The sequence below is a fragment of the Capsicum annuum genome, chromosome 6 (genome assembly GCF_002878395.1).
Source record: "Capsicum annuum cultivar UCD-10X-F1 chromosome 6, UCD10Xv1.1, whole genome shotgun sequence".
Lineage (NCBI taxonomy): Eukaryota > Viridiplantae > Streptophyta > Magnoliopsida > Solanales > Solanaceae > Capsicum > Capsicum annuum.
In genome coordinates, this window is record NC_061116.1 from 218,849,668 (window position 1) to 218,862,586 (window position 12,919).

General features: G+C 35.5%; 1 protein-coding gene and 1 long non-coding RNA gene across 2 annotated transcripts; one reads left to right on the forward strand and one right to left on the reverse strand.

The window, feature by feature from the left end:
- Positions 1 to 1,565: 1,565 nt before the first annotated feature.
- LOC107875679 (7-dehydrocholesterol reductase) lies at positions 1,566 to 8,792 on the forward strand. The gene is made up of 13 exons (XM_016722485.2): positions 1,566 to 2,035; positions 2,911 to 3,133; positions 3,323 to 3,378; positions 3,899 to 4,001; positions 4,084 to 4,149; positions 4,452 to 4,565; positions 4,984 to 5,110; positions 5,259 to 5,359; positions 6,505 to 6,630; positions 6,974 to 7,038; positions 7,318 to 7,399; positions 7,567 to 7,649; positions 8,449 to 8,792. Exons 1-13 carry the CDS (start codon positions 1,944 to 1,946, stop codon positions 8,513 to 8,515), a joined length of 1,305 nt encoding a protein of 434 aa, XP_016577971.2. The 5' UTR covers positions 1,566 to 1,943; the 3' UTR covers positions 8,516 to 8,792.
- A 992-nt stretch (positions 8,793 to 9,784) lies between these two features.
- On the reverse strand, positions 9,785 to 11,460 carry LOC124899357. The gene is made up of 2 exons (XR_007056812.1): positions 10,479 to 11,460; positions 9,785 to 10,138 (listed from the first exon to the last, which is right to left on the reverse strand). It is a non-coding gene; the product is annotated as an uncharacterized LOC124899357 (long non-coding RNA).
- Positions 11,461 to 12,919: the final 1,459 nt, after the last annotated feature.

Genomic DNA, 12,919 nt, shown 5'->3' on the forward strand with positions numbered 1-12,919 from the left:
GATTACTAACTAAAGAAATGATGCTAAGGCTTAAGATGGTAATCCCATATCTTATATGCTGCTTATGTGATGCGCACGTTATGAAAACTAACAACCATTTGTTTGCAGAGTGTACTTGGTACAAGACAATTCTAGATGATTTAGTGCACTTGGTACAAGACAATTCTAGATGATTTACTGTTGTGAACCAATACTACACTTCAATATGGTACTGTGCAGCAAATGCTTCATGACATTAAGAAGAAACACCGGAAGAAGTTCAAAAAAGAGGTGGTTGCAGCACTGCTTGAAGCAACTATCTACCACACGTGAAGGGCAAGGAACTAGAAGTTGTTCCAGCAGAAAAGCTTGATAGTAATTGAAGTGATTAGGCAAATAAAAGAAGAAATAGTACATAGAATAGAACTATTGAGTAATTCAAAGAAAGCACAGAGTAGTAGAGAGTTCATAAACCAAATTCTTTGTACTTGATGTATTTTTTTTTTCATAGATGTTGATGGAAGTGTAAATAGACTACTTGAGGCTTACCCTTAGTACTGCTTGAGACGGTTAAAGGGTAAGGGCTCTCTAGGTGTATTATTTTGTTGGTTAATGATACTTTACATGGTTACCAAAAAAAATTGAGGCGCTGTCTAAAATAATATTTTCATAACAGATCATACCCCCTCCCCCTCCCCCCCCTTTTCCCTATATACTAATCTTAAGTTTGTAATTAAAAAGGTTTGATATTTAAAAAATTTCTTTTAACAAAAAATAAAGATTATCTAAACAAAAATGATGACGCATAATTACTATTCATCTGTGCACATTTGTACAATATATTCTATAATTAGATTGAATTTTTACAAAAAAAAATATAAAAAATGAGAAATATATAAATTTTCATTAAAAATAAAAGACATATGTATCGCTTTTTAACGAAAGATTACACCATCATTTTGCTCTAATTACATAAATATAATTTATTTTATTAAAGATACATTTAAAATGAATTAAATAAATTTTATATAATTAATGGTTATTTGATATATATAAATAAAATTTCATTAAAAAAATAATTTTTTTGTTTGTTTTCACCTTATTGAAAATGTATATGAAGTTCACTGTTAGTATTGACTCAAAAAAATTTAAAAGTTATTTTAGTGAGATATTTTTATAAATTAAGTGATAATATTATTTAAAAAGATTTTACTCTAAAAATTACTTTAATGAAAGTGGAGTGACAATTTAAGAAATTAACTCACTTTCAGCAGCAGAAGAGAAACACACATGGAGAATCTTATTTTGGGAGGTAGTAACTAATTTATAATTAATTAATTAAATATAAAGTTACCATTGTTGGGGCCAAGACTCGGCGCCAAAGTCGGGCTAGGGCTACTGTATTAAATTGTTGTTCATAAGTCTATACATATCTTAATGCACACCATTAATCTCTAGTTTATAGGATTCATGCATAGCTATAATTTAGGATGACCTAATAGTAATTTTCCTTTTTAACTTTCTTCAATTTTCTGATAAGTCTCAGATAATCAAATTTAGATAGAGAGTTAATATTAGCAGAGAAAAAAGAGTACTTCTCTACTAAAACAGATGTAAAAGGGAGTATAATAAAATAGGTAACAAACATCCAAACAAGGTGTAACATTAAAAAAAAAAAATGAAAATAGTAATGCCACCAACTCTCACCATATAATCAATCATATATTATAATTATGCGTCTCTTTCGACTTCACGACTTACTGAATTCAGTGATTTGTTTAATGCAGCCCGCCAGCAGCAACTCCTCACGTGGGCATTAGCGAATCAACAGATTTCCCTTTTATAAAATATTGTATGTAAAGAATCAGGGAAGAACTGGAAGTGGTGGAGATATCTTTGGTGTCGTTGTTCAAGTTATACAAACTAGAAGAAGAAGTGGAAAGAGCACGGAGGGAGGAAGAAGCATGGGGGATTCTCAGTTGGTTCACCCTCCTTTATTCACTTATATCTCAATGCTCACTCTTCTCACTATAGTACCCCCTTTTGTTATTCTCATGTAAGCTCCCATCCTCTTTACAATTTTGTTAATTTCACAGATCTTTGAATTGCATGTGTTCTATGGGGTTTTGTTTCAAGATTTGACCGTTTCTTTTGTGGGGTTTTGATCAAGATTGCTTCTTTTGATGCATACAGCAAGAGATTTTTCTAAAAGAAAATAATGGAGGTGTTCCAACCACCTTGTGCACACCTCTATTGTTCCCATTTCCTTGGTTCTTGCTAATTAATTAACTCTGTCTACCAAGGCTTATGTAGATTAGAAAAATCAACCTAGTGTTTTTGCCTCTATTGCAATTTGAAACCTTGTTCCCATTGTTATGGGGTGCTGGAAAAACAAAATATTTCCTCATTTTGGTGCTAATTATCATGTTTCGCTTCTCGAGAGTCAAATTGCTTAAACTTTGACCAATGTTTTAGGATAGATTAATACGAGAAAGATTGCAACTTAGAGTATTTTGTATAGTTCTTGAATATCTAAAATTTAAATTTTAAAAATATTGAACTGATCTAATTCAATTTAGCTCTGAAAAGATCACTGTTAGTAGAGAAGTAAAAGTGGAAGGAGTAGTTCTTTTTTCCATGATTCAATTCTTTCCTTCCAGAGATCATTGCTAGGCTGACTACATAGGCAGAAGAGAATGGTAATGAACCTGGAAAGTGATAAAGATTCCAGTTTTACAACAAAAGCAATACATTTAGACATGTGAAAGGAGTATAGTTGGTGTAGAAAGCAAGGCTGAGAAATGGATCTAAACGACATGAAGTCTACTAACGTTTCAGCTTATTACTTGCTAATTTAGTTGAATAGTCTCTTAATGAGGATATGTTTTATGTGATTGATTTAATTCTGGAAACTTGATGTGTTACATGCAGGTGGTATACAAATGTTCATGCTGACGGATCTGTATTGCAAACATTTAATTTCCTAAAGGAGAATGGCCTGCAAGGACTAATTGACATTTGGCCAAGACCCACTGCGGTTGCGGGAAAAATAATAATTTGCTATGCTCTATTTGAGGCTATACTTCAGCTTTTGTTGCCTGGTAAAAGGGTCGAAGGACCGATATCTCCAACTGGACACAGGCCAGTCTATAAGGTACTTGACGATATTTCTTCTGATGATTTTCGCTGTGGCCTGTTTCATTATGTGAATTCTTGAATTGCAAATGTTACTGTGGCTAGTTTACTTCACTAATTTGTTTCCTGACACAGTAAAAGACTTCTCTGCAATTGTTTTACAGTTAAGCCACTTAAAATTTTGAAATTCATGTTTTGCTTATTGCAGGCAAATGGCGTGGCAGCATATATAGTGACGCTAATTACCTATCTCAGTCTTTGGTGGTAAGAAGTTCCATTCACATACTGTCGGCATTTTTTACTTTCTGTAGAGTTCTGAAAATTTGATCTATAGAGTGCTGTTTTTGTAAATGATACTGGTTCTCTTTGGGAATAGCAGCTTTGCATGGGAAAGCATTATGATTTTCTCTTGTCTAATAACTGAAGCTAGCACAGCACATAATAAATTTGGTATAGCCCCAACTTATTTGTCTGTTTAGTTAAAATATCAATTCTTGAGTATCTTTACTGCACTAGTTTGTGAATGTCCAACTTCACCATAATTAGGTGTCTGATTAATGTGAAACTTCTCCTTTCTCTCTGTCCTCCCATTCTGTGAAGCTGATCATTAGTTTTGCCAGGAAAATGCTTATTTTCTTGTGCAGTATTCATGTAACTACTTATTTGGTTGTCATGATTCAGTACCATCTTGATTATTAATTGTGAGAGCTGTGCTTCTCAAGTAATTAAGTCTAGAAAATTAATCACCTTCTGGTCCTTATTTATACTTTTCCCTCTTTGTCAGGTTTGGAATATTCAATCCTACCATTGTGTATGATCATCTGGGAGAGATTCTTTCTACTCTAAATTTTGGAAGCTTAATCTTCTGTCTCTTCTTATACATAAAAGTAAACATATAAACTAATCCTGTCATAATGTGTTTTTATTTATTCATATACCTCTCTGATACGTGACGTTGACATTTACAAGGGTCATGTTGCACCATCTTCCACTGATCACGGTTCATCAGGGAACATAATTATCGACTACTATTGGGTAAGCATCTTTTGCAATACACATGAAGACTTCTTGTCTTTAAGATGCAATACACATGAGGACTATTTCTTGTCTTTCTTTGATAAGTCAAACAACCTGTTGTCGAAAGTATGCATAAAGATTACTGTCTTGATTAATTTATTCTGTCTTTTGTTTTCTCAATGAAAAATGAAATTGGTGATACTAGATAACCAGTTATACTAGAAAGGCCTGATTTGGATCTTGTACTTGCATCTTGCAATATCCTTTTTGAGTGATCTCATATATCTTAACCTAGGGATTTACTTCTTTTACTCTTTTAGGGGATGGAGCTATATCCTCGCATTGGCAAGCACTTTGATATCAAGGTCTTCACAAACTGTCGATTTGGCATGATTTCTTGGGCAGTCCTCCCTATTACCTACTGTATAAAGCAGGTAAATGCTCTAAGGAAGTCCTCAAAAGTGAGGACGAAGGCTATTCTATATCTTGCAGTTCCGGAGTTTCAAATTTGGTTATTGTTGCTAGCTCTCTTAACACTGTTGATGGCTGGTATTTGGTTTCTATAGTCAGGCAATGAGAAAGAATAATTTTTTACTTGCTTTCCGTTATTTGACTTTGAAATGCGGTAGACCCTCCGAGAGGGAGGGAGAGGCATTAATTGAAGTACCTTCTTGTTTATATTCTAGAAGTCCCATGGCTCAGAGGTTTTAAACTATGTTATTGTTCTTTCATCTGAGGAGTCCCAAATAATTTCGGTTACAATCAGTATAAGGACCTGTTCAATAGTCAGTTCCAATTTTTGGAGTTTGACAGTTCACAACATTTTTTGATGTACGCTTTTCAATTTGGCAGTATGAAGAATATGGAAATCTCTCTGATTCCATGCTTGTACATACCATAATAACGTTGGTGTATGTCACGAAATTCTTTTGGTGGGAAGCAGGTTACTGGAACACCATGGATATTGCACATGACAGAGGTTTGTACATGCTTTGTATTATTTGTCTTGTTTACTAGTTTGTCGTTTTTAGTACCTTACCTTTGTTCTCCCGTGCTGTGTTGGTTTCCTATTCCCTACTATGAGTGCAAGGTATAATCTTTTCTGCTTCTTAATTTTGTTTTGGCAGCCGGCTTTTACATATGCTGGGGTTGTTTGGTATTTCTTCCATGTATATATACTTCTCCCGGCATGTACCTTGTCAAACACCCTGTAAATCTTGGACCTCAGGTACTTTTGACTCCTCTAAGACTCTGCCATATGTTAGTTTGATGTTAATTCATTGTCCACTGGATGTTACTTCTATCCATTTGTACCGAAGGTTTTGATTTAGTATCTTTCTATACCAAGATTATCATTTGTATGAACAGTTTTCTTTGTGAACAATCTGTTGTTCTTTTTCATCCACTGGAAACTGGTGTAATCTTAAAGATGGTGGGTAGCTTGCGATGATGGAGGAATGCTTTCCGTAACATGTTGAATGCAGTCATATTTATATGTAGGCAATGAATATGAAAATAATTAAACTTAATTTTTTAAGATCTATATGGAAGGTATGCCATATGTAATTGAATTACAAAACATAGAAAGAGCTCTTAGATATGAAACAAAACCACATCTTCCTTTCTTTGTTAGAAGATATGATGAGTAACACACTCTTGGTGCACAACTCTAATGGGAAAACAAAGATCTGTAAGGTTACAGCTTCAGAGGTTCAACTCTTGGCATGTGTGAGGTTGTTCCACCATATGTTGATACTTGCAGTTTGTTTATACATACAAACTTATCTATTACGTAGTGTAGGATAAAAGATCTTAGCTGTAAAACCTCATGCAACTAGATATGAGATTAACGACAATAATAAAAGAAAGATGTCGAGAGAAATTCTTAGCCCAACAAATGAGTTGCGAAGAGAGATCGGAGATGATGATTTTTTGAGTGTGGACACTGGATGGAAAAGACAGATAAAGGTACAACCCACCGGAAGGGCATACCTCAAGGGGCACCAATCTCCCCCGGCAAAGATCTATCCACGCGAAGCCGATCTATGGATAGAAAGACAGATGCAGGAAGGGAAAATGAAAGAAGAAACCCAAATTTGCTTTGAGAGGATATTTGCAGTGGAACATTTCTTGCATTATACCAACCTACAAAAAGAAACTACTCATATTACAATGTGAATGTCCAGTACGGAATGCATAGAATTTGAAATTACAAGCATTAAAGAACATCTGAATAAGCTAAAAATATAAGTATATTTTTTTCTCCAAGCTGTATGGTTAACAAAAAATTGTAAGTGTACTTGCTTCTTTGACCATCGCTAGTCTGTTAGCTCTGTTCTTGTGATGGTGCTGACTCTTTTTCTTTTTTTGCAGCTTGCAATTTCTATTCTAGTAGCTGGTATTCTCTGCGTATACATAAACTATGACTGTGACAGACAGAGGCAAGAGTTCCGCAAAACAAATGGCAAAGCGCTTGTCTGGGGAAGGCCTCCATCGAAGGTTGGAGGATAGCATCTATGATTTGCTCCCTCGGTCCCAACTTTTGTGATACTCTTTTTTTTATGACATCCTAAAGTGTTTGATAGCATCCTTTAGTGTTATCAATCTAACCAACTTTCACAATTTTCAAGAACTCAAATTAATTTAGCTATTCAATTTTCTAACTTAATGTGATATTTTCTTAATCTAACCAGTTTGATCAATCCTTATATTTACTTCCATTACCACTAATATAATACATAAGTCGACTTGATGTTTCAAACTCCATTTGTAGTCAAACTACTTTACAGAATTTTCTTTCCCCTTTGTAATAATATCTGATTTGGTTTCTATTGTCCTGTAGATTGTTGCCTCATACACTACTACCACTGGTGAGACTAAAACCAGCCTTCTCCTGACATCTGGATGGTCAGTTCCTTTCTCTTAACCTTTTTAACTTTATAGGACCAGATAGTTATTCTCTTTCTGCCACCAATTTTCTTGTTTACAAGTTGTAGTCAATGGAACCATGAATTTTGTTCTTTATAAGCCCAGATTGCAGTTTCAAGGAATGCTAAATGAGCTAGCATGTGTAGTTCAACGAACATTGTTTTGTTCTCATTTTCTCTTTAATTATTTCTAAAGCTCCCGATCTGAGAGTCTATACGTGAGATGCAACATTCAATATAAACCTCAAATATTTTGCAGGTGGGGCTTATCCCGACACTTCCATTATGTTCCAGAAATACTAGCTTCATTTTTCTGGTGTGTGCCGGCTCTTTTCAACCATGTAAGCGTTCACTTGCACCAAATAGACAGAATCCGACATTTTTATATATATCAAGAAGAAATTTAAAAGTATTCTGCCTCTTTTCTTTCATTTTTTCGCTGTTCACTTAAGGTGTGCTGGTGGAATCTAACCAATCCCTCCTCTTTCATTACTTTTACTCCCTGCAGTTCATTCCCTACTTCTATGTAATCTATCTGATAGTCCTCCTTCTTGATCGAGCCAAAAGGGATGATGAACGGTGCAAGTCAAAGTAAGCAACTCAACCCTTATTCTCACTCTTTTACAAAAGCTTGATCTTTACGCAATTCAATACATAAAGAACCTTGTGTGCATTCAAAAAGACATTTTTATTGTTTTTAAACTTGAAAACTTGCGCACTCTCCCTCGTGCATACTTGCTACTGTTTTCCCTGACCTCCTTAGGTATAGACAAAGGGCCTTTTATTTTCCATGGAACTCCATTTCATTTTTTAGTTAAGGAAATAGAAAAATTATACTCCATATTACTTCCGGCGGAGAGCAATACAGAGAGTTCTTGCCAGAAGCTATGTTGCTTGGATCCTCCAAAAATGCTGCCCACCCACGTCGGATCTTCCAAAATTTATACATTTTTTGGAGGATCCAAGCAACATAGGGATGGAAAAGTAGCATCAAGAGACATCTTTATCCGAGGTTTCCTCGTCCGGTCCCTCATAAAAGATGTTACTTTTAAGATGGGCTTGTTTTGATAAGGAAAAGTAGCATCAAGAGACATCTTTATCGGTGGTTTCCTTGTCCGGTCCCTCATAAAAGATGTTACTTTTAAGATGGGCTTGTTTTGATAAGCGAGAGGTATAAGCAGCTCGAGGCATAACGTTAGATCGTACTAAAGTGATGAAAAGATTTAGTGCAAGCATTTTGCCCCTAATGTCAGTAAACAACAGGACGTTAGATGTTATGGTCTACCTTATTAAAGATGTTTGAACAGTTATTATTAATGTGTTATTGGCATCGTTGTGTCTATGAAATCTAGTGAGAGTGAAAGTTTGACTAAGCTTTGCTTCTTTGCAGGTATGGCAAATACTGGAAAAAGTATTGCGACAAGGTGCCTTACCGGGTCATCCCCGGAATTTACTAGTTGTTCTTATTGGTTTGTCAAGAATTTGAGCTTCAAATGATGAACGAACGTTGAAAGGGTGGTTGTCCCAGAGCAATACATGTTTTCCTCCCTTTCTCCAGATACTCATTCTAGATCTTTAATTAGTGCTGCTGCTAGCTAGTATATTTCAGTTGTATTTTAGATTTTAGACTATGATAGTCCTTTTCAATAAAGTACTTTTAGTTGAACTAGCATATCCCATTTCTATGGTTGCTGCAACAACATGAATAAAAGCCAGCTTGAAATATCATTCCAATTATAGGTGCTACTTCACTCCCTGTGAGGGTTTTTTTCATCTTTCCCTTACGGTGCTAGTAAATCCTAGTAAATCCAGTATGATCCCAAGGGTCTGCTGAGCGTAGTATACATGCATATCTTATCTGATCCCTACTATGTGATGATGAGAGAGATTATTTTCAATAGATCCTTGCTCAAGGAAAAATGAAAAGGCAAAGATAATAACAAGATAGATTATAGGATCAAATATCTATATATATCAAATTGAATTTAAATTAAATTTAAATAGGAATGAAGTTCTATTTTCTTAATCTCTCTTATATATCTATATATTTAGTAGTAGTAGAAGAATGTCATGATCCGAACTAGGGCCTGGCCGTGACGGACATCCCGAACCATGAAGGCCCGGAACGCCCTTCTCTATCTGGTAATCATGCACAACAGTCATATAATAAAAGAAGATGCGGAAACATGGCCAATTCTGAATTCAACATAAGTATGAAAAGTGTAAATCGACTACATCTAAACAACATCTGGCTCGGTCTGCGAAATCTCTACTACATGAAAATCTGACAATTGTTTGAAACTGGAACAAGGCCCCCAGTAGATCAAAACTGAAATAAGTGAGTTGTCACCCCCCCCCCCCCCCTTTTTTTTTAAACTCAGAAAAAAGAATTAGATTTTAAGTTCAAAAGGATTTTATTATTAAAGTGACAAAATGATTGAAAATTGAAAATTTGTTTCGAAAAAGAACTTTTTACATTTAAACTCAGAATCGTCACTTGGCATAAATCGGGTGTGCCAAGTCACCTTTGGAAATCCTTTTTCAAAAAACGGTTCGACTCTAAAACTGATCTGCGAACAAAGATTCCGATTAAGGAATTCTGTTGATCGAAGGAAAGGTGTTAGGCACCCCTTGATCCCGTGGTTCGACCACGGTCGCTTGGTGAAGTGTATCGGTTAATTTAACATTATGGATGTATAAACCACACAAACATGCAAAACAAGCAAACAAACAAATCAAAGAAAATTTAAAACCAAAATAATGTCCAGTCCAAATTATACAGTCCAGGAATAAATAATGTGGAAATATAAATCTACTCTACTCTAGATTAATCCTATACTACGCTCCACTACTTCATCCAATGCCTCGAGCCTTCACCACGAACATCTTCCAAGTACAAGGTACTTCGGGGCATTCCCCGGATAAATCAATACAGATCCTTCGAGGCATTCCCCGGCCAAATAAATACATTTGAATCAAATTCATAAAATCAAAACCATTCAACAAATATTTTTACATTCAAAATCACCAGTCCTACTTTTGCTTACCCGAACCTACTCTTTGCCTTATTCAATATCGACCTAAACATGATGTTATCGAATTCGAGTAAATGTTCATTTCAAATCAAACAACCAATGAGTCAAACTAAAAAAAATTCTCCAATTTTATTAAGTTTTCAATTCTCACCCCCAAATCCATCTTTAACCACGTGATTAAACCAATTCGATTATCAAATCCCTTTTCAAAATCTGAAACCAACATCAAACTCATACCCGAACGAAGATTCAAACATTTAAGTATACCAATCATTCATATCCGCAACAACAATTAATATTTGTTCAAAATATTCGAAACCACACCACAAAATCACAATATTAACCAACGTCAATATAATAAAAAAAATAGAGTGAAGAAATGGACCTTTGAAGAGCCGATTTCATTGATAATAAAATTAAGAACACCCGGACTTAGAATTCCCAATAGAACCTCAGCGACCAACTTCAAATTCAATATTGAGAGATTTGAAACCCCAAAACTGGTCTTGAGGACTGATTGACACGAAAAGCAAAACCAAATTCCAAACCCGGAGCAAAAACCGATGAACCCGCAACCCGATTTCGACAAGGAGATGCGAAAACAGCTGAACCCAAAACTGTCGATCACGACACGGAACTGAACAACGAAAATGAAGAATTTTTTTTGAGTTTCAAGCTTGGCCGATCAGCGAGACAACTCGTAAACCGATTTCGGCGAGAAGGTTCACCGGAAAACAGTCGAGGCGTTGGGTTTATACCGTTATTCCTTCTCCGTTTGCCTCCCTAATCTCTCCCTACTTCGATTTCTCTCTCAAACCCCCCTCTCTATCACTCAATCTTCTCTCTTCTCTCTTTTCTCTTCTCACCCGATCTGTGCGTGTGTGTGTGAGCACGAGAGCGAGTTGTGCGTCTCCTGTGTGTGTTTGATTTGTGAGGTGAATAGTCCAAGAAAAAGAAAATGAAGAAGTGTAATTTTTGAGTATCTGTATATGAGGTATTCTAATGTGTGTCTCTGTATTAGTTCTCTGTATCTTCTATGGAGAAGAAGATTGATGTTCATTTTTATTTTTTTGTGTATGTGGATTATTCTATTAAGAAAAAGAGTGAAAATCCTGTCCATTTTTCTCTCTCATGGTCCTTTCTGTGTATCTCCCCCTTCCAAAAAAAATTACCCGCCTCCTTTTCCTTTGTGAGGAAGAAATATCCCGGGGTCATGTGGGGTAGGGGTGATGTGTTCTATTTTGATTAGGTAGGTTGTTAGGATAAATAAAACTAGCTAGGGGTTATTATTTTTGTTATTTTGTAGAGGAATTATTACATGGTTGAGGGTACACAGTAGGATAAGATAAAAATGAGTAGAAGTGATATCGGGCAGTGACAAAATTAGGTGTCTACAGTGACATAATCTGAAAAGACAGGCCTGACAAAATTAGGTGTCTACAGTGACATAATCTGAAAAGACAGGCCTTCTGGAATAGAGAAGGCTCACCACTGCACAATCTGATCAGCTGTCTGAATTATCTACTGCTTATCTGGATCCCCAGATTGAGTCTCAGAACCTGAGAGGTAGGGGGGGGTCAATATAGATGTACTGGTATGCAGAGCATATCCAAAATAATCATTTATTATTCAACATATATGAGAGCAATTTAAAACAGTTCATAAGTATATCATATAGTAAGAATTCACATGGGCATTCTAAAGACTCTGTAAAAATCATCTTAACTTTGAGAAATCTGTGTTACTTCTGCACTCGGTGGTATACCCTACAACTCTAAAAAATTTCATGGGCTATATGGAAACTGCCATTAACTCGGCAACGAAGCCCCCAACCCAAGTGTGCCGCAAGGGTCGGAGTCTCTGAATCAACTATGCCACAATACCGTCGCCAGCGTACAATAATAATCTACCCGTATCGGCAAATACGATTTCAGGCTAAGAGTTGCTTGAACTCGCGCCTTCTTCGGGTAACCCCCTAACCCTCTTTAAGCCCTTTTTTAAAACTCTATCAAAACATACAGTCTCTGAAAACATACTCTGAAAACATGCTCTGAAAACATAATCTGTTATGGCATAAATACGTATGATATCGTCATACCATTGACTTGCAAGTCACATCTCTGATCCATTATTAGTCTATCGTAAATCTCTGTTTTCAAAACACAAGTTTTGGGACCACCATTTCAATAATTCAATTCAAAGAAACTCTTTCTCAAACCTCATGTAAACACATGCAAGGAACTCATCTTTGTCAAGCATTTCAGTAGTACAGTACAAGGTGGTCATGTCAAAGTTCTCAATTCACATGCAATTCTTTCTCTTAAATACAAGAAACACACTTATATGAAGAAACACCCTCTCAACAATTTCAAATCATGCTCAAATGTTATAATATTGCGAAAATATCTTTCAAATCACAAAACCATAATCTTTAATTCATTATACGAGAGGAAGTTCATAATTTATGCTCTCAATGATCTTAAATCTCAAATTCCATACATATATGTGTACATGTAAATCAATTTAGGGGATAGGACCATAAGGTCAAAACAATAGTAACATTAAAACATTCGGAGTATGTAATTTAGAACATAGATTCCAAAACCCCTCTGAAATTCATGCATAAAAATCTTAAAATCATGCTCTAATGGTTTTAAGCCCATGTATTTTTTAGGATAAACCCCACGTACCTCTATCTATAAATTTAAAGGATGCTTTTTGATTCCCACAGCTTGGGGATTCCGAATCTTTAGTTTGTTTTGAAAACCCACGGTTGAATCTTGATTTATTTGGATTATCAATATGGAACCCTAGAGAGTGTTCTTG

Excerpts from the sequence above, each read along its gene's own strand:
- LOC107875679 (XM_016722485.2), top strand. The coding sequence starts at position 1,944 with ATGGGGGATTCTCAGTTGGTTCACCCTCCTTTATTCACTTATATCTCA. Across the intron at positions 4,150-4,451 it reads TAATTATCGACTACTATTGG|GGGATGGAGCTATATCCTCG; the intron begins GTAAGCATCTTT and ends TTACTCTTTTAG. Across the intron at positions 6,631-6,973 it reads GGGGAAGGCCTCCATCGAAG|ATTGTTGCCTCATACACTAC; the intron begins GTTGGAGGATAG and ends ATTGTCCTGTAG.